Genomic DNA, 22,175 nt, shown 5'->3' with positions numbered 1-22,175 from the left:
CCTGCTATCTGGCTTGAAAATGTCTTAAACTTATGCGCTGATATCTGCAATAACTGAACTAATCTCCTAAAAATACCAGGAAAAAGCTACTCATTTCATGTGCCAAAGCAGACACTGACATCTGACAGACCATGTTTTTTTATACCTGTAATTAATGGGAATAGTTAACAAATATTCATCAAAACAGCATTAAAAAGTTTTTTGTAAATTAATCATGACATCTGCAGCCTCCTCTGCTTTGAAAACCTGGATACAATTAAACTGACACATGAATAAAAAGCACTTTTCTTGTTCAAATTATGTGAGTGTTGAAAAATTCCACACCGGAATTTCAGACAAACACTTTTGTCAATATGAATTGACAAGAAGAAACAAAGACAAGCTGGAATGCTTTCAAATCTCTCCCACAACACTTGCCTATATTGATAAATGACACTGCTCAAATTTACAATGCACTATTAAACAAAACTACAGATGTATCAGGAATGCAACCATCTGGTTACAACTCAGAAGTCCCAATTTTCATTGATGAGCTTCCTCTTTAAAACTTGGCACAGAAGTTACATCTGAATGATAACCAGTCAACCTAAATCACCCTGAGTCCTATTCAACTGCAGAACAAAAACCCCTATTCCATTTCAACAAGAATCCCAATGAAGTTTCCAAATCACTCCACAGGATTTTAAGTGCTAATGCTGCTGTTCATAACTGATGAAGTGATGGAATAACTGTGGATCTTTTTCCTCTTTCCTCTTCTCCAAGACACATGTATTCCATTTATTCCAAGAATTAACAAGGTAACTTCTCAGACAATTCCAACTGCTACATGAAACCTCCCATTCAAAGTTCACCAGGAAGTTAGGAAAGAAGAGCTTTAGGCAACTATTTGTATTTTGATTTTGAGGCACTCAGATGAATTTTTAACATTTTTATGTCACGCTGCCATTACACAAAAATGAGAGTCTGAATCTTCAGCTATTCACAGACACAAATTCACTCCACTTGAGGCAGACTTCTCCAGCTACATCATGCAACCCATGCAACAGGCTCAGAACTTCAAAATAAACCTCACAGAAGAAAAAGGCAGCTCAATGCTTCCTGCAATACCTTAAAATACTGAAGTACTACTGTTAACCGTACCTTCTGAAGTATTCTTATGCATTCAAAATCAGGAAAATACATATAGGGAAGTTGACAGAGCCCCTGGAAAATTCAGCTTCCAGAGCATTCAAGTTAAACCCCAAACATGTCAATGACACTGAATGTATGACCTGGCTAACTCTGACACATTTAGTAGATTTTTTTATCACTGATGCATACTCTCAACCTTTGTTTTCCAGTGGAATATTTCTGGTTTATGGCCTTAAGGTGTTTATTCTATCCTAAGCTCTACTGTATTTTATTTTTATCTCACTGCCCTTAAATAAAGTCAAAGATCTCATCCATAAGAATGTCACAGATCCCACTGGTCACTCCTCCCTGACCTGGAGAATACAGGACCTGGCTATAGCCATGTATACATTACCAAATTTTCACCTGCACCTTTCCTTTTGGTCTGGACTTTTCTAGTTCTTGTGACAACAGGGCATGACTCCTGGACTCCTAGATGTTTAAAGTGGCTTATATTTATTGATCAAACCAAGTAACTCAATTTTCAATTAAAACCAACAAGCCTCTAGACATCAAGGTTTTCTAAATTGTGTGATTTTGGACTTACTATGAACATTTTACTATATTAGTAAGTAATTAACCTAGCAATAATGAGTTTATGCAAAATAGTCAAGGCTGTGTTACTGCCACAAGTACAGAGGATACTTGCACAATAAAACCCTTGGAGAGAGCTCTTGAAGTTACCCTGACATACTTTTCCTGATGACTTATGGCAAACAGTTTCCCATAATTATTTAAGCTCTAATAAGAATGTCATTGTGCAAAATACTTTCTAATACAGGGTTCTCACATGTTGAAGGGGATGCCACATAACCACAGTGCAGAGATGTAGAGGGAACAATTGTGGTCCAAGAGCTCCATCAAAGATGTCTCTCTGTGACTTTTGCACACAAATGACAACTGATCAAACTACATGAGACCCTTTACAAGCAATAATCTGTGCCAGCCTCAGGTAAATTCAGCCTGTACTGGTGACAAATCATTCTGAATTAATATTTACACACCTCTGCTGCAAATAGCAAAACATTCAAAAAGAAGGACAGTACAGCCTGAAGTAATGCAAGCTTTCAATAAGTTTCCTATACACCCACAGAATGTCAGACTACCAAACCTACACACAATCCCACAGTGTTTGCATGGAAAATTCCTCACATAAAGTCAAGTTTAAATTTCCTCAGGAAAAGATATGTCATCTTAACCCCACTTTGCCACTTATGTCAAACACCTACTCTATACAAATCTCAAAAGGAGGATAAATAAACCCTACAGTAACTCCTTGGGAATAACAAGGGGCTTTTCAGTCTAAAAAAAAAAAAGGTTCACCCAAGAAATACATAGGCTTTTGTTAGTCTTCACCCCAATGTGTGAGCATCCCAACTACATTAAAGAGTGCACACTTGCAGCACCCCATATCAATTCTGAAAAGACTTGTCTGGGAATTAGATTTTCTGTTCCATACAAAATTAAACATTTCCATTTCTACCTTAGCTAAAACTTGAAGCATTGGAAATGTTTCAGTTTCTATAGAGTGGAAAATTTTCAAAACTGCTTGGGCAGAACACCAATGAGCTGGTGGATGGCCCAAGGTCCCAGGTGCCAGGGGACCCTGCCAATGCCTACCTATATCCTTAGGTGACAGAAAAGCACATCACTGTTTAATGGACTCAACACATTCCTGAAGAAGATTGTAATTCTATTTAATTAGGGTTCTGCATCCAAAAAAAGCCTTTCAGTGGCACAGTTGTAACTCAGTATCATTATCATCAATAAGACTTTTTAGAAAATCATATATTTTAATTTTTCCCATCTTGATAGAGCTGAGGATTGATCCTGAGTCTTTTACCTTACCTCATCTCTTCTACTGTAAAACCTCTTTCCATTTCCAAAATTGTCTTTTCAGATATTACCCATTCCCTGCTCAGGTGCCATTCTCAAAAGCTCTTCATGCAGGAGCACAGATCCAGATCCAGACCCACAGTCCAGCAAAGGACTCTTATTCACAACCAAAAGCCAGGTTTTCCATAGCTGTGCTACCATATTAATAGCAGGCATAGCTGGAGAGGCAGGCCAAGAAAGTAAAAGCAGTCATTGTCTTTTGATCCTTTTTAGACACTTCACAACACAACACAACAGGCTTCTTGCTAAACACCAGTCCCATAAAATACTGAGAAAAACTGTAACTGGAGAGATGACAGTAATCCACCTGAACCACTGGGCAGACTAGCAACTGGGAATGGAACTGGACATGCTCAGCAAAACTTCATCCATAAATATTTCACTGAGCCCTCAGGAGTTACTCTTTCATACATTTTACCTCGACTGTTCCAAAGTCCTATATGAATTTGGCCGAAAATTCCCACCTCAAGCCATAGCTAATGAAAATTCAGATTTTACATCTATTTAGTTTCACTCTTCATGCAGAAACTGTGAGAGAATAGATTGTGGGAGAATAGGAATGGGGCTGTGGCTGAGCCTCATCCTTAACGGGGTGCAGCTGTAAGACAGGTGAACAGCACTGAAGGAGAAGAAACCTGGAATGCTGATGTGTATTGACCATCCACAAAAGAGTAAAAGGGCACACAGGTGTCATGCATGTGAGAAAAAAGGTATAACAAGTTGTACTGGGAACTAATAAAGGGCTGATGCTTGCCACCATTTTTGGCATCAGTCATGTGCCCACTGTCATGAAACTACCTTAGGTAGTCTGGGATATCCAGAAGCCTGAAAGCCTCCTTGTGTACACTGTCCAGGAGACCTGCAGCCTGGAGCTGGTTTACAAATATATTCTCACACGTTCAGGCACTCATGAAGAGCCAGTGACTTGGCAATGCTTGAGACAATTAATTACAGGAAGTGCTCAGTAAACAAATGTTCCATTTGAGTTGCTTCCTTTGTTCTGGTGACAAACCACACAAAGAAGGTTGAATTCAAATTCTACTTCAACCACACATGCATATAATTCCTTCTTCTTCAATGCAGGGGGAAATAAGGGAGATTTACTCACCACTTCCCTATTTCTGAAGGAATTGAGACTACACTGGAAGAATCCTGTTCTATTGCAGGCAGCTTATGGTTTCAGTCAGATCAGCCAGAGCTCTTTGTGAGGGAAGGAGAGACGTTTGCTGCCTGTTTCCTGCCAAAGAGGGTGACAGGCAGCTGTGTGTTCTGAGGTGAGCTTGTATGCAAGGTGCTGAACAGGGGAAGCCACTTATATAATAAGAAAATAGGTTTAACGACCTGCAGGAACACTTGAACAAATACAAGCACTTCCGAGGCTCTCCCTCACCAAACCTCACAAGTTTACCTTTAATGAATCAACCTGTCAGTCACGTGAAATGAGTTCAGCTATCAATGAAAAAACAGTAAATGTACAATAATGAGGAAATGACCTAATGGACCAAGGCAGATTAACTTAATTTGTTATTAATTAGTTGCCCTCAGGAGAAACTGTAGAGGGAGTGGCCAAACACCACGATAAGGGTTAACAGAAAACTTCAAATAAATGAGATTTTCAGTTTTGGTATGCTCTGGGAAGAATCAAAGAAAAGAAAGAAATAAAAATATACTGTTCTCTGCTTGCTGGCAAGACCACTGGTACATGTCGCTGCTGATAAATTAAATTAAAGCCCGCGTGCAGAAGCATTTAATCAGGGAGAACAAGCAAACAAAGTGAAACACTATCAGCCTTGTTTTGTTCTCATCCTGGCCTTATACTAGAACTGTTCTTAGCAACTTCTTTTTTATAATTACATTAATTACCACATTCTGGGGAGCAAAATAACCCTGAATAGCAATTACAGCCTCTCCAAGGGTAACATAAACATTACTAAATAAAGAATATCATTATGTAGAGTTCTATGCCTAGGAGAAGCTACTTCAGCTACAATTTCTCTTTGCTGTTAAGTCTCCTGTACTACAGATTTCTTTATAATTGTATTTATACAGGCAACAATGGCAAAGAGGCAGCAGCAGCGCACTTATCTACGTTTTCTCTTCATCTGTTGAATTATTCTGTTTAAACAACAGATTCTAAAACTAACATGAAAATATTTTCACTGCTGTTCTCTTCTATCAAAAGAAATCTGCCAATGGCTAAACCACTCACCATGCTGACCTGCACATCAACCACTGTCCCATTCACAAGCTCACTGCCCTCTACTCTCCAGCCACTTGCCATTCTCAGCAAACACTTTCTACAAACCTTCCTTCTCCATACCCTGGCAATCTCAGATTCTTTCTTCCACCTCATTTATAACTTCCTCATCTCTTACCCCTTGGCCTCTTAAAAGACCTTTTCCTGGAAACAATTTTGTCACATTAAGTCAGGCAGAATACTGTCCAACTTTGTGCACTGATGTGTGAGGGATGAAATAAAGACTGGGACATTTGTGTATCGCTTGGACACAGTGAGCAAATTTAGCTCAGAAAACTTTCCCAATTAATGCCCATGCACTAAGGTCATTTCCCATTTCCTTCAAAAAACAGAAAGTGTTTTTCGAAAGAGGAATTTGTCCCAGAGACTATTCTCAGAGGCTCAAATTAGCCGTTCATGGTTTCCATTCCAGACAAATACACTAAAGCTTTCTTGACATTAGATCTTTTCAAACAACTGCTCCAGTCTCAATCAATGGACTTTATTCATAAATAAAGCAAGAGTCATAACGAAGAAGCAAAAAGAAACTCATCTGATTTATTTAGGTTATGTTTTTGTTATCCTGTGTTCCATTGTTACATATTCCACTATGCAGGTTCCACTAACCTAATCAGGATTTCTAGGAGGCAGAAGAATCAGATGTTCACCCGTCCAAAAAAATATGGCCTGTCAGGTGAACTTATCCAGATCTCTCCTGAATATTCCGCTTCTAATATCCAAATATAGACTTCTGCATCTTTGCAACACTAAGTTAGACTAGCAGGATAAATAAGAAGAACATACTAGGAAGACATACTTTGGGAAATGCTAAAAGGGCACAGGCAGAAACTGGAAATTTTAGCAGGATGAAAACCACTAATGGGGACAAAGAACAAAACCTCACTTGCCTCCCACATACAATGGGAGACTGCCCGGAGCATGGAGCTACACCCAGAAAAACATTCTGAACCAAATAATAACAGATTAAGTTTTATTTAAAAATTAACACAGAACAGATTTCTGCTCCAATAAATTAGGAAGTTAAAATCAAAGCATGTAGAACTGAATGCTGGTAAAAGTATCATCTGGAACAGAATGCACAGAGTACCATGGAAAGGCACTGGAATGGCCCAGGCTACTGGGAGCTGTCTCTAAATGCTGTTTAGAACATGACTAGCACTCACAAAGGGATAAACTCATTTTATGGGACTGAGAAGTAGACAGCCTTCATAACACGGCCTATCCAAACTCCATTTTTCAGTTTCTTTCATGGAAAAACATTAGGCTTGTCATGACTGTGGTGGTTTCACCCTGGCTGGGTGACAGGTACCCACTAAAGCCACTCTATCACTCCCTGACCCAAGAGAACACGGGATGGAAAATATAACAAAGGGTTAATGGGTTGAGATAAGGATCAGGAGAGATTACACACCCATTACTGTCATGGGCAGAACAAACCTGACTTGGGGAAATTGACTGAATTTATTACCAATCAAAATCAGAGCATGAAGTAAAACAAATCTTAAAAACACCTTCCCCCTAGCCCTCCCTTTCTCCCAGCTCTACCTCTTTCCCTCCGTGGTGTAGGGAGACAAAATGGGGGTTATGGTCAGTTCAGCACAGGGGTTATGGTCAGTTCAGCACAGGTTGTTTCTGTTGCTGATCAGGAATAAGAGTCCTTCCCCTGCTGCAGCACGGGGTCCCTCCCATGAGACACAGTTCTCCACAAACTCCTCCAATGTGAGCACTTCCCAAGGGCTACAGCTCTTCATTACCACTCCTCTGTGGGTCCCCACAGGGTCACAAGTCCTGCCATCAAACCTGCTCCAGTGTGGGCTCCTCTCTGTCCATGGGCCTGCAGGTGCCTGGCAGGACCTGCTCCAGCAGGGGCATTCCATGGGGTGACAGCCTCCTCAGGGCACCACCTGCTCCAGTGCCCTGCAGGGCCGGGCCAGCTGCACCGTGGGCTGCCCCACAGGCTGCAGACAAATCCCAGCTCCAGGGCCTGGAGCACCTCCTGCCCCTCCTTCTCCACTGACCTTGGCCTCTGCAGGGCTGTTCCTCTCACACATTCTCACTCTACTCTCCTCTGGCTGTCTCACACCTGCACAACAGCTTTTTCCCTTCAGTAGTACCATATCACAGGGATGGTACTGCCATCTCTGATGGGCTTGGCCTTGGCCAGCAGTGGCTCCATCCTGGCTGGCATTAGATTCCCTGTCAGAGAAGCATGGGGAAGCTTCTGGCAGCTTCTCGTGGAAGCCACACCTGCACACCTGCAGTCCCCCCCCCCCCCCCCCCCCGCCCTCCCAAAACCTGGCCATGCAAACCCAACATGCTCCACTCCTCACCACTGTGAATCTCATACTTAACAATTACCATGAAAATCCACATTCATCACAAAAAAATCAAAATAACATCACAATACTGAATGAAAGTGGAAAATTTACACTAAATTAATTCCCTTGTCCCTTCACCACAATTACAACTAAAATTTTCCACCATTATTGCATTCTCTGACATTGTGACATTGTTCAGCCCATGTTTTTCCCTCTCTCAATTACTATACTTATCTCAAATTCCTTCATGCTCCTGGGTTTCATCAAATTAAAACTGTACATATTGGTAGATGAAGTGACTGATTAAAGCCCTTGAAGGTACAGTATTAGGTAAATGTAATACTATGGCTCTGCTTTCAGTATTGCCCAAGACTCTAAAATAAGTTCACAAAAATAATCACTAAATTAATTTTAACAAAAAATTCAACTTAACTTGATGATTAGGTGAACATTTCGCATACTAGGGAAAACCAACAGCTGTCCAACACACAAAACCCAGGAAAAGCAGACTTACATTTGTGTTGCAGAGTTTGTATTGCTTGTAGGCACCAATGCACACGATGGCTGCAGCCCTCTGGGGCTGGGGCTGGCCCTGCAGGGCCTGAGGGCTGGAGTCACCGCCGTGGAACAGGCTCTGAGACACAGGGAACGAAGGGGACTGATAAACCGAGGGCCCCAGGACTTGGTGTCCTGCCTGAGGCCCCCCTGGCTCTTGGTAAAGGTTGCCATGCTGCAGGGAAGGAGCAGCAGCCTGGCTGTAGGGGCTCACGAGGCTCGGGCTCTGGTGGAACAGGTGGCTCCTCGACGACTGTCGCTGCCGCCGCAGCTTCTGGGGCTGCTGGCCAGTGTCAGTTTGTAAAGGTAAAATGTATGGCACTTTCCCATAGCCATACTTTCCTGGACCAATAGGGTTTCTGTTTCTGCTTCTAAAAACAGAGAAAGAGAGAGAAAACAGTTACTCCATCAGCAAAGGAGCAGTTAGGTATTCACAGGACTTATAATAAATATGAACAAGATGTAGTCTAGCTTGATGTATTAGGAATCTCAGAAGGCCTAATAAGTAAGTTGGCAAAAAACCACTTCTTCCAGTTCAGAGCAATGAGTGAATACAGCTATTCTGGGTGACATTTGCAGCTCAGGAAGGGAGACACCATTAAAGAAAAATCATTTTCTTTCTGTACATAAAATACATTTATGTTTTTAATATATAAGCAAAACAGACTTGAACTCTGGTGAAAACCAGAGATTATAAATTGACATACTTATTTTCTAGAAACAGAAGTGCTACAGATGTCAGACAGGCACCAGATCAAAGGGACCTTTCTTTGGGTTTGTTTTTACTTGGGTTTGTTTTCTTCCCAAGTCCTATATTCTCCCAGGACTCTTGCTAGCTGGGAACCCTGAAAGTCATTTACCTTCCATTCCAGCCTTATGGCCACGTGGGGCTTTTAATCAATCTTCCTGGCTCAAGATGTGTGAACCAGAGTGCTGATTTGCCCTGGCAGATAAGCAACCAGCACTCTTGAACTGTTTATCCCTGTTAATCTGCTCTGTGACCATGACAGTCATTGTTGAGGGAAGCTTTTGGTAGTTACAGCAGAGAGAGCAGTATAATGGGTTTTGGTATTAAGGGAAAGAAAGAAAAGCTTCCCATAACTATACAGGAGAGGAAAGAAAGAGAACCCCTAAGCCTTGTCCTATTCAGCCAGACCTAAACAAGAGTGAGATTACACAGAATTAGTTTTTCTGTTGCTCCCTAGGCTAGAAGAAGAGAAGACAGGCTAAGAGGAAAGCAAGTACTCAACAATATTTGCAGTCAACTAGGACAGAAAGGGGGGGAAATGCCACCAAGAATGGAGTTACCATCTAAAGGTAAATTACTGCCTGACAGACAAATAATTGTAGAAAAGCATTATGCAATTCATGTCAGCCCACAGCCAGCAGACATCTCTGATTTACTGTGTTCATCTCAAGAAGAGGCATAACAGCTGTTTAATGCAGACCTGACAATCTCCCTTCTTTAATTCTCATTAACACATACACCTCTTTGCTCAAATCTCTTTAGCACTTTGATAACTAACATGATGGGCCCCTTTAAACTTAAGCCAACCTAAATATATTCTTTATTTCAAATAATACATTTGCCCAGACAAGTAAGAAAATCAGGTTTTGTGCTATTAATGTAAGGGTTGTAGCAAACATCACGATGATGATGATGATGATGATGATGATGATGATGATGATGATGTAGCATTCTTACTATTCTAACTTTTAACTATTTCTCTCATGCTGAGAGGATGTCAGCTGTGAATAATAGAAACTGGCCCCTCTTAGCACATTTGCAGTGTCAAAAAGGAATTTGGTTGTCATAGCTTTTTCTAATTTTAGCCATAAGCAAATGTGTGCCTTGGCAAATCAGTGCATTATCACTGCCTCACAGACTTCATGCTAAGAACAGTGCTTTGAACCTCAAGTGGTCTTCAAGACTGAAGCACTTTCAGAGCTGGTGGGCTGGTTATTTATATTGAATAGAAACCCTCTTTGAACTAAGGATATACAGTGTCTTTAAAATACACAGGTAAGATTGCAAATTTCCTGGGCCTCCACCTCTTCTCTTAAGTGCTCTTTACACAGCCTTTCTCCAACATACCTTTTTCATTTTTGCCCTTTTCCATCACTTCCTCTCTCCTTACATTTCTCCCACTGCCTCTAATGAAGGTTCCCTGGCTTACTTCCAGCTGAAGCACAACTTGTTTTCTTTCTCTTCTGATGTCAGGAAGAATAAATAATGTATTTCCATGAGCTTTTCAGCATTTCATTTATCTTATCTCCTAGTATCAAAGTACTTCTCTTGTAAATGAAAAACTGCAAGGGTGAACATTAGCAAAACCACTCATTTATGACAACAAGGAAGACTTGTTGTACAACTGCTGGAAAGTTTCCTTAGAATGAACCCAATGAAGCTTCTGACTTCTCACATTTTCAATTCACAACCTTTCATTGTTTCTGAAGAAATAATGTAATGTTTTGGAAAGGTAACAACCTTCAGCCACCAGTTTCACCAAGGATAAGGAGAAAAAAAACTGCATAGGAATTACAGATTTTTTTTCCCCTTAGATTTTTTCCTGTCTATTGGCAGAAATAATTCCATAAGCAGAGGGAGATAGTTTTCTTCCCTGTATTCCCAGTCACACTAATGAAACAATCACACTAATGAAAGACAACAGAATCTCACCACAGATTCTCAGATACAGTAAAAACAACACCTAGACCTTTCTTTAAATTTTCTGTAGAGTTTGGTCAAGTTTGAAGCTTCTTTCAAAATCTTCAAAGGCTTCCTTTACCAGGAGTCCTGTTCTGGAATGAATATTAAAGGGCTCTAAGGAATGAATATTAAAGGGCGCAAAGGAAACCCCTGTCCTGAGTGAGCCTGGTCAAGCTGCACTTCTGGGTGCAGCATTTGCCAGGTTCTTGCAGGTTCTTCTCACTTAGGAATTCAACAGCTGCCTGTAATGCATTCTCTGAAGTGTTGCTGGCTGTGCTTGTGCCCTATCAGCACAGCAACAACCCAGAGCTAGCACCTACTCAAGCTGAACTTAGCCCTGATCTATCCTCAGAAATAGAGGTTTCATGGGCAAGATGAAAGTGAAAGAAAAGAGAAGACAGGTTACAAATTTTACTTATACTTTATTTCCCAAAAAATAACCCACATTATTTATCATTGCAAAAGTCTTTTAAACTATACTGATTTGTGCTTTGGTGTTGCTGTTATTAATTTCCATTTCAAAAAATGCTCTAAAACTGCAGTTCTTTGATTTTGGCTAGAAAATTATTTCTAAAGGAGCTGAGTCCCCTTAGATCCCTATCAAAGCTCTTTGCTTAAATTTAAGCCCTTCTACTCATCATGGTTTTAACAGAACTGCTTTTTAGTAGGCAAAACTGTCTATAACTGAATCAATTACATATATGAACTTAATTAAATATATTTCTGAGGAGAAATATGCCAATATTTAGCCTAATACTTGAGGTCATAGCAAATTATCTGTTTTGCAGCCCTACATTATTGTAATTAATTGACAGGTTTTAAAGGACACTACCCATCTACTCATAGATGGAGTATTTAGTACAGAATTGCCTTGATTCTTTTTCTGAATAACTGAAAGTCACTTATTAGCTATTAGTGTCAGCAATGAAGCTATTGAAATATTACTCAAATTTTTAAAATGTAATTAAGAAAAAAAAAAGGGAGAGAGGGAGATGGAAAAGCCCTTGGAGACACAAAATGTCAAATTGGAAAAAACCTGGTCCTAATTCTGTAAGTTTCTGTTAACAGGATCACTATGGGCATGTATTTTTAATGTACTTTTTTTTATTACTTTTTTTATTACTAGATAATGTACTTAAAATAATTTCAGACATGCACTTTTAATCCATGGCATTTCCTCCATAATTCAAAACTGTGACTGGCCTACAATTGTCCAAGTCAATAATTTACTTTCCAGCCCTCCTACTGCTTTTAATTCTCTTTCATGCTTTATATATTATTAGGCACACAGTTAATAAGGTGTACTTTAAAAAGATTCCACCATAAAATTTTTCCCCCTTAAGTCACAAAATAAACAGTCTTATACTGTTCATAACTGTTAGTGAGTTTATACCTCTCAGTGTTTTAGCAGATTCTTTGACAGGAATCATTTTTAATAAAAATGACTGATCTACTGGATCTGGGAACATGTTTCCATCTACTGAAGAAGGAGAGCTCCCAGCAGTCAGGTTGATTCTCATCAAAAGCCACCGTGCACTGCCACTCCCACTGCACCACAGCCTGTGCTGCTCTGCATTCCACCGACTCACTTTGCACCGGCTCAACATCAATCTGGAGAAAATCACCTAAACATGAATGAAAGAAGGGAGCCCTTTGACTGTTTCATGTTACAAAATGCATGCCTGTCTGCTCACTGATCTAGAAACTGGCCTTACAGCAGCCAGCAGACACCTCTGTGAAACGTTTGGTCACAAGAGCTCAGGCAGCCTTCTGAGAGAGCATCACACACTGCAAAGCAGCGCCAACAGCACTGACCTGTGCCACTCTCCAGCACGTTATTCCCTTCAGAACACCAACCTGTGCCACTCTCCAGCACGTTATTCCCTTCAGAACACCAACCTGTGCCACTCTCCAGCACGTTATTCCCTTCAGAACACCAACCTGTGCCACTCTCCAGCACGTTATTCCCTTCACCATCACACTACAGGGCAGCTCAACAGGGCAGGCTGTCACTGCATCTCACTATTGGCATTTTCATGAACTAAAGCAAGAGAACTAACTGCCTTTTTTACATTCATGGTAACTTTGGTAACCATACCATGATTTGTGGACATGAACTGCTTCCCATGTATCACACATACATAAGAGTATCAAAATCATTGTGAGCATATTTGTCCTAAAAAATTCAACTGCTAGAATTCACAGAGTAACCAACAAGGCCTAAAAAGTGTTTCTTCTGAAGAAAAATGGATTATACCACATTACACCACAAAACCTCACATTTCTATATCATATTAGGGGGAAAAGACATTTACATTTTTCTGAGACAGTAAAAAAACAATAAGGTCACTAAATAAACTGTCTCTTGGGAACAGGTTTAATTAATGGGATGTGGACTATCTTAAATGAAATTTTCCATCCTCAGAGATCAGCACTGATACCCCAGTTCAGCATAGCTGCAATATGCCCAGTACAATAACTTAGTATATTTGCTTTTACTGATCTCTCAACAAGTGCTGTATAACCTCATTTATGTGACTTTCAACACTAAGATAGGATTTCAAAATTCAAACCCAAATACTTCAATCCTCTTTTTCAATAATACCACTGATCCCAGGCAATTCTTAGCCTCTTCTTTAAGATTTGATTGAATAATGCAACCATGCAGTTGACAGGTAAACCAGCAGAAATTCAGTGCAAGTACCCTCATAACTCTGCTGAGATCCCTTACCTCCTTATGGGAGGTTTGGCTGTTTCTAGCCCTCACTGATGGGGCAATAACTCAGTGGTACCTGACTAAACAGTAGCAGGGTTCTCACTTCCCCTCGTTCAGTGAGCCCAGCTCAGGAAGGGATGAAATGTTCAGTATTAAGAATAAGACAGCTTAGGTGGTTTGCAATTATTGCACTGTGTGAGGGGGTTATTTCTGGGAATCCCACGCACAGCATGCTTGCAGTAGCATAATAAAAATTGATATTGATTTGGTAATAATGAGACCTAGAGCATGTCATGGGGATTAATACCCAGATGAGAGGTGTGTCAACCTGAGCCATCTCAACTATCTACTCATTTTGTGAAGAAACACCTCATTTAACCATTAATGCTACTAGATCCTGTCTGGAATTTTATTTGGAAGGAAAATAAACACCTTCCTCACGTGGCTTTAAATCCCCCCAAGTGCTACCAACATGAATTCTTTGATTACCACTCCTACTCTTAGATCATTCTGGAAAATCTATCCTTACAAAGGGTGCAATCCTTCTCTCTCTATCTTCCTTCTGTACACATACCAACCCACAATAAGCTTTTAGAACCATAGTGGGCTTGGGATAAAATCCATCACATTTTCATTCCATGAGAGAACTAATGAAAGGGGGGGTGGCCAAGTACTTGAGTTGGGTTTCATTCCAGATACTAAGAAAAGCAAACACTCATGCCAATAAATATAAAGCCTCACAACTTGAGAAAATAATACCTTCTTGAACCTGAAGGTCCAGCAATGACACATTTTTCCACCTCTAGGAACCAGAACTGACTAGAACAGGTCACAGAAATTGCATCCCAACACTGTGGCTACTGGTCAAGGAAATAACAACAGAATTGTCCTTTGAAAAGTTAACTGTAGACCTGCCAACAGAGCGACCTATATCTGCATGGTCAGAGCATCTGAGAGAGAGGGCAAAAGAAATACTTTCAGAAAGGAAATTCTGGTGTGACGTTAAATCATGCACTCTTCCTTTCCATTGCTGAAAGGCCCAGAAATGCAGACTGACCCTATACAGGGTACAGAGCAGCACAGCAGACTTGCACGTCAGCTGCTGGCAGCAGAATAAAGACCCAGAGCTACAGCCATGTGAGGACTCAATGATTTTTGGATTATTTCCTCAGTGCAAATTTTTCCTCTCACTCTTCTTCCAAAGACAAAAGAAATGCTTTAGGGAAGCCCTTTCCTTATTAACATACCTCTTTAACTTGCACTATTTATGCAAGAATGCTTTAGTTATTTCATTATTCTGGTGATAATTCTAGTTTTTTTCTTTCTGCTCCTATGACCCCAGATACATGGTACATATCATGCTCACACAAGAGGACACAGGTTTGCTGCTCTGCCACCAAAGCCTACGTGAAGCAAAAGTGAAGGTGGAAGCTGGAAACATCCTACACTCAACACATTGGTGAGGAATTGTGGTTCTGTCTTCTCCATCACCAAAACAGAGAATTGGAAATGCAACATTTAAGAAGTACTAAAACCTAGTCCATTAATAATATTTCCTTTCAAGATGTGTTTTCTCTCTTAAAGCATCTTATCTTTCTGCATGCCCTTATTACTTTTCTGTATGTGCCTCTCAATAGAGTTGTCTAAATGCTTTAATATGGGGAGGGCTCCCTGCCTCTGCCAGTGGACAACCAGTGATTGTAATTAACACATTTCAATCATGCAAGAACTCTTCTTACTGCACTGAGTTAAACAGGGGAGCACTGAAATTTTCTAAACCAGGCTTCTAATTGTATGTACCTCAAACCACACTCACCCTGAACTTCTTATGCAGTCCTAATTTCTAATGCCTAACTAAAGTAAATTTTAAAAGCTGAAAATGTGAATACCCTCTTCAAACACAAGGTATAGCAAATTTTATTATATACAAGTTCTATTTTGGATTTTGCTAAAAAATCCCTAATCAGTTCTTTGTCAGCTGCTTGGAAGCAGGCAGAGAACACTTCCTCTTGCTGGTAAATGATACAAACACACTGGGCTGCTGTATAGGGCTGCTACTGCTGTCGAAAATCTTTGCCTTGGAAGCCATCCAATTTCATTCTACCATGTTATCAATGTGAGCTTATCTCAGTCACAGATGTCCATTCCTCTCTTATTGTTTTATGGAACTCTGCTAAAATTACAGCTTTTATACAAAGTCCAGTACAGTAAATAGAAATACCCCAGAAAGTTTCCACTGACCATACAAATTGTGAAAACACAAGTGTTATTTAACAGCCTGACATGAATTTCCAATATCCTTCTAGTGAACACTAAACAGTTCTACAGTATAAAAATCATGTGCAGAGTAAATCACATTTTGAAATCCATTTTCCATATACCTGATAGGAAGAGTAATCTCCTTTGTAAAGAAAGTTTTTACTCTGGATTTTGTAAATCGAGGAAGACTATTAGGTTTGTAATTCATATGATTCCATTTTCAAATAACATTTTTTGTTCTCATTCTGTTTTTACAGTCATCACCAAGGAATCTGAAAGTTATGCAATACAACAGGCTTCAAAGCCACCAGGGACCTCCTAACACAAGATGGAAATAACTTATTATGCAAGTAAGATTAAAACACTGACCTTGAATCCAGTCTTTTGCCAAGGGGCAGAGTGTGTGGGGGTGGAAAATCAACTGTGGTACAGAAGCTTGCACTAGGTTTAGGAAAGCACAAGAATTTTCAAAAGCAGATGCCTCCATCATACAGGAAAGTGAGCATTTTAATATTTCATATGGCAAGGCCTTTCTGAGGCAATAGCACAGCTTCAGTCAGGATCATGTTCCAGCCAACCCTGCAGTGACTGCTCCAAGCCCTTCCAGCCTGTGCCAGCCTGCAGAGGCCACCAGGGCAGCAGGGACAGCCCATGGGGATGCAAGCCCAGCAGAGGCAGTGGGGCTGTGCAGAGCCAGCTGGGATTCCCTGGGAGATAGAGGAGCCAAGGGCCAGAGCAAAGAGCCTTTGGATGGCTTTGTGCTGACAGTTCAAGGCCAGGCTCCCAGTGCCAGCAATAACCCAGCCATGCACCACAACCTGGGGCTGTCACACTGCACAGCCCAGAACAGAAGTGCATTACAGCCAATTATTAAGTAGGAAAACAGAAAAAAGGAAATATGACTTTTGCCTCAATGCACTTATGTTAACACTGCTAATCTGTCTCTGGCACTCCCTGAGCCTCTCAGAGACCACCAGTTCTACAATGACTTTGTGTTCAGCGGGTCTGGGCTATCATTTGCATGGGTTTGACAGAAAGACAAAGCAGTGACAAAGGAAACTGGCAACACCAGAGAAGACCAACATCTGAACAGCTGGTCCTAATTTTTGATACTCTTGCTACATTGAGACAGGCAGGAGCTTTACAGGTTAATTCTATCTTCAAGTATTCTTTTCTATGGACAGACTTTCTTGCTGGGGTTGAGAATGCCTTTATCAGCAACAACAGAGACCTACTGTCTTATTCCAGCCAGGCTGGAATACTGCCTCAAGGTAATATTCTTTCTTATGCTGTTAAGGACAGCAAAATATCTTTAAAAAGGGAATTAAAACTGACTGCTTCACTAGGAATCCTAAAGATGCAGATGATATGAAGGAAGGTTTATTTGGTTGTGTTTGCAGGGGGAAACTGGGGTGTTTGCTGTTTTGTTTGGTTTGGGTGTTTTTGTCAGCTACCCCAAAAAACTTCTCTTCATGCACCTCCCAGAAGAGAGCTGAGAGGGGAAGAACCAGAGAGCTGCTGGAATACATATACAGAAGAAAGACAGAGGGAACAGGAGTGCTCCATCCCAGGGGATCTCCATGCCTGTTCTGCTCAGTCTCCAGACTGGAAACACGTCTATTTTCCTTTCACACATATGTAAAAAAAACCTGATAGACTCATATACAAGTGGATAAAGAAGTGTTTCTCCAGAAGCGGGAAAATTAATTTGAATTACTTGTAACAGCACAGCTTCGCCCAGCCTCAAAGCCTGTTACTGTGAAATTAATAAAAACATATACAGTTTTAAAATATTCTATGTATTAAACAAACAGGAAATTTTGCTAAAAGAGGTGGTAGGAAGAAAAAAAGAAAAAAGAGAAAACAAAAAGGCAACAAATAGAAATACAAAAAAAAACAGAGTCTTGAGTAGAACTAAAGTCAACAGATCAAAAGGTTGACCATCCTCTATGAAAATGTTAATTTTTTTCAACCAATTAATATCAGACTGGCTGCTGAAGTTAAGAATACAGTTATTTGTTCTGATATTTAATGGAAATGTCAAATGAGAGTGCAGAAGAAAAGAAAAAACCTCTCAATAAATCACAACACAAATCTTAAAGGGAAGCGAGATCATCCGAGTAATTCCATCTGCCCTTGTACATCACCTAAGTAGTCACGGGAGGGCCTTGGCGGCAGAAAGGCAGAGGGCAGTAAGCACTGCAGAAGCCATTCTCGGTCTCTATACCTTCCCTGGAAGTGCGAGGAGTCCCAGGTGCCCTGCCCTAGCCCGGGAAGCCGCGGGCAGCCCGTACCTGCTGTCGGGCCTGGCGCTGTGCCGCGGGCCCTGCGAGTGCCGGCTGCCCCTCAGCGCCGCCCGGCCGCCCTGGCCGCCGCTGCCGTTCCTGGGCGCGGCCCACGGCTGCTCCTCGTTCCGGTGCAGCGGCACGGAGGTGCGGATGGCAGAGATGACGTGCCCGGGGTAGGCGGACAGCGAGTCCTCGTGGTGGGCGCCCGGGTGGGCCAGGGCGCGGTCGGAGGCCGGGAAGTGGCGGCCCGGGCGGCGGTAGCCGCGCTCCCGGTAATAGGCGGGCAGGCAGGGCCGCGTCTGCTCCATGACGCCGCCGCTGCAGCTCCGCGAGCAGGCGGACCAGGGGCCCCAGCTGCCCCACAGCCCCGGCACGCCGCCGCCGCCGTCCTCGGGGGCATCGCCGTGCTCCTCTATCCTCTGCGGGACCTGCGGACACAAGCACAGCCTTAGGAACCCGAATGCACACCGGAGCAAGAGGGGAGCGCCAACACCTCGGTGTTCGGCGTTCACTCCGCAGTCACAAGAGACATGGAATGGCGTGGGAAGCGACTTGTCCCATTCCCCGCCGGCCAAAGGACTGCCGCTATAGGAGCAGATCTCCTACAGCCATCGGCCATTGGCACAAAAAGTTTGGAGTTGGCTGTTCTGGGTTTTGTGGTGTTTTTTTTTTTTTGGTTGGTTGGTTTTTTGGGTTGGGTTATTTTTTGGTTTTTCTTCTGGACTATCTGGATAGAAATAGATTTTCTTTGTTCTCAGCAATGGAAAAATTGCACTATGCAAAGCTTGGAAATGCGTTATAATATTACCAAAAGCAGGAAATAAGGTCACTTTTGGTAATGAAATTGGGTTAACAGACACTCACTGCTCTGCTGCACTCTGATGCTTCAACAATGGAGAGTGCTGGTGGTTGCAATAATATTTCAGGAACTCCCATCTAATGTGGAACTTTTTACAAAGGCAATGATGTAAGAGGACAGGTTGATTTCCAACCAACCAAAAATGCTGCTATAGTTAACTCTTATATTACCACTCTTACCCCAGTCTTTGAGATTCAAAGAAATCTCAATAAAAGATGGGATAAATTGTTGGTCTGGAGTTCAGTGCCACTTAGTCCATACTCACAATTCAGCAGCACAAGGCAAGTGAAAGAAAGAACCCCATAGGCATAGGATCCTTCTCATGAAGGAAGCTAGAAAGGATTAGGAAAGGCAGGATCTCTCCACAAGGAGAGTTAACCCCTCAAGCCAAATATTTTAAACATCCTGACCTTGTGATTGGAAAGGTAACAATGTTAAGCACAGCTAGGAAGTTACAATCACCCATCCCCATCTCCAAGGTTTACTCACCTTGGAGCTAGATAGAGTCAGGATTTCTCAGTGTTTTGCACTAAGCAAAGTACTCAAACTTGCAGTTTTTCTCTTGCTTCTCTTGAACAACTAGTTGAATCACAAGTTTCTAAAGCAGGTTCCTAATATCTGATTCTCACAGTTATTAAAATGCAGAACATTCTTTTAAATGAGCATCCTTTAAGTAGTTTAATACTCTGAACAAACTTTGTACCAACAAGCACACACATGCATAAATTCAGCTGGGATACAAGAAAAGGCACTGTCCACAAACATGTTTGCCATACTTCTCCAGCCCTGTTCTAGTGCAGCTACCTCAGAATGAGCTTTGGAAAGCCAGCCTTGTCTGTCACTTCTCCCCCTTCACAGCATGAGAACCTAAACCCATAAGTTCCCTTAACAATTTTGCCTCAAACATGATTGTGTAACAGCACAAGGTTACCCTCTGCACACTGGGTCTCTCATCACAGGCACCATGCTGTGGTGACTGAGCTGTGCCCCAGTGTGCCAGGGAGCACACACTCCTCCTCAGCTGCCTGCAGACATGGCCTGAACACAGCATTACAATACAACAAGCAAGCCAGCACAGGGTTTGTGCTGCTGCTGGGTAATAGTCAGTTGTGGTCTACATAATCTGAAACATTTCCCCCCTCTGAGGTTGCTCTCACACTTTCATCACCAACCACAGAAAAAACTGCATTTAATTATAACTTCACATTAATAAAAAGCATCTGCATTAGTGTGATATGTTACCCATTTCTCCCATGTCATTTGCAAACAGGAGCAGATGTCTCTGTATTTAATGTCTTTTTTCCTGTGCATACCCCATTTGGCATCAGGCTTTAAAATCCAATAGCCTGTAGAACCTAATACCACATAATGTCCAACTTAGAACATGCAGCAAGGTCCTTCTGGCTGCTACATTTGCTTCCATATCCAATAACAGAACCACTGGCTCACACTTTGACCAGCTAAACAAGCTATTCTTCAGTTTGTGATTTTTCCAGTGAATATTCACTGCCCATACTTACACTATGCATTAATGTGCTCTACCTCAGACATAAAATGGTCATGACTACACACAGAGACACTCTTCTGGTCTGAACTCAGTCTGCAGTAAAATTTTCTTACTGTAAAACTAATAGTCCTTTGTTATCAGACAAGGTTTCACTTGTTTGGGCTACTTAATCATTTCTACAATGATTCAGTACACCTGTTTTTTTAAATGCCAAAGACACTCATGCAGGCAACAACTAAAAACTATAACCTGCAAGCAATTGAAGTTCTCACTAACATAGGAAATGTACCATTTTGCAGAAATAGAAACTGAATAGTGAAAAGTGTCAACCTGCAGACAGAACCTAGAGACAGAACCTTCCAGCTGCCAAACTTCATTGCAGCAAGAATTGGTTCAGATAAAATAATGCTTCATATGACTGAAGGCAATGTAAAGTAATTTCACACCCCCTAATCTTCATAGTGAAAGAGTTGTAGACACAGCACAAGAAGGTTTAATCGAGCTAGTTAAGGAAGAACATAGAAATAAAACTTTAAAAAAAGTAACATTATAATGTCTTATACTGATAGGCAAATTCATCAGTACTACTTAGTTGTAATATAACAATATTTTGAGATGGGAATTTTCAGTAGCAAATCAGGTTATGAACTTTTATTTGCTTACTTTTCTTACTGATTTCTTACTTTGAGTAAGATATGGGCTACAGATGGATCTTCAGAGGAGATGTGATTGATAGCACAATCTACTCAGTGAGTTGTACTATGAAAGACTGAATAAACTGAAGTGCTTAGTTTAGGGAAGGAAAAACAGAGTGGACAATAATGACACTTCCAAACAGTTTACGTAAATAAATACAACGATCTGTTACTTTTCTCTATGCAGCAAACTGTTCTTGTTTATAGTCAACACAGGAATAACCATTCGGATTTAAATTTAATCAAAGGTGATCCCAGTTAAAGGAGGAAAACTACTTAGAGAGAAGGCAAACAAAGCCCGGGAACAAACTGCCCGAGGAGATCTCGGCAGCACTGAGACCAATCCTAAAGCTCTACCAGGAAAACGAGGTGTTACTGACCCTTCCCCAGGGCAGAGGAGCTGAATTACAGCATTCACAGGCCAGTTCCCCTCCTTTGATCCTGTGATTTACAGGTAACTTAGTAGCCAAGAAGAAATTCTGCCACAGCTCTGTGATATAGCCAAGAAATTACAGCTGAAATTACAGGATTCAGCTGAAGTATTTCAGAACCTCTAAGGCACACCACATACTCAGAGATCCCTGACATTAGGTCCCTCCTTCTCCTGTTTTAACAACTACCCATTAAAAGCACACTTTCTGAAAGGAAGAGTCTGAGCCTGCACTGGGGAATAAGTGAAATGCAAACTGAACTTTTCTTGCCAAATTATGTCCTGAGAGTAAATTCTTTAAGAGAATCACATAGCCCATAGATAGAGATCAACCAACCCATTTAATCTGCTTTCCCACAGTTCATGAATGATTCCTTCTCTAGGTGACCTAGACTCAATCTAACTATAAGTGCACCACCAAGATTTTTATTTCCTGCAAGTTAATCACGACCAAATATTTTGCTCTACAAACTCAATTTCTTTTCCCCTTTAATTTCCCCCTTTCTTTCTTTCCT

The 22,175-nt window shown here is 41.3% G+C and overlaps 1 protein-coding gene across 4 annotated transcripts in view; it reads right to left on the bottom strand.

The window, feature by feature from the left end:
- Positions 1 to 22,175, bottom strand: part of THSD4 (thrombospondin type 1 domain containing 4) — a 255,165-nt gene that overhangs the window by 182,323 nt on the left and 50,667 nt on the right. For all 4 annotated transcript variants that reach the window (XR_014616468.1, XR_014616469.1, XM_084214001.1 and 1 more), the window contains exons 4-5: positions 18,176 to 18,597; positions 8,156 to 8,567 (exon numbers count right to left, since the gene is read on the bottom strand). Coding sequence is in view for 2 of the 4 variants with exons in the window: in XM_084214001.1 (XP_084070127.1) it covers positions 8,156 to 8,567; positions 18,176 to 18,597 (834 nt within the window). In the remaining 2 variants the exon portion in view is untranslated. The remainder of the gene's footprint in view (positions 1 to 8,155; positions 8,568 to 18,175; positions 18,598 to 22,175) is intronic.

Source organism: Fringilla coelebs, assembly GCF_963513975.1.
Source record: "Fringilla coelebs genome assembly, chromosome: 12".
NCBI lineage: Eukaryota > Metazoa > Chordata > Aves > Passeriformes > Fringillidae > Fringilla > Fringilla coelebs.
The sequence above is the reverse complement of the archived record's forward strand: the minus strand, read 5'-3'. Positions and strand labels throughout refer to the sequence as shown.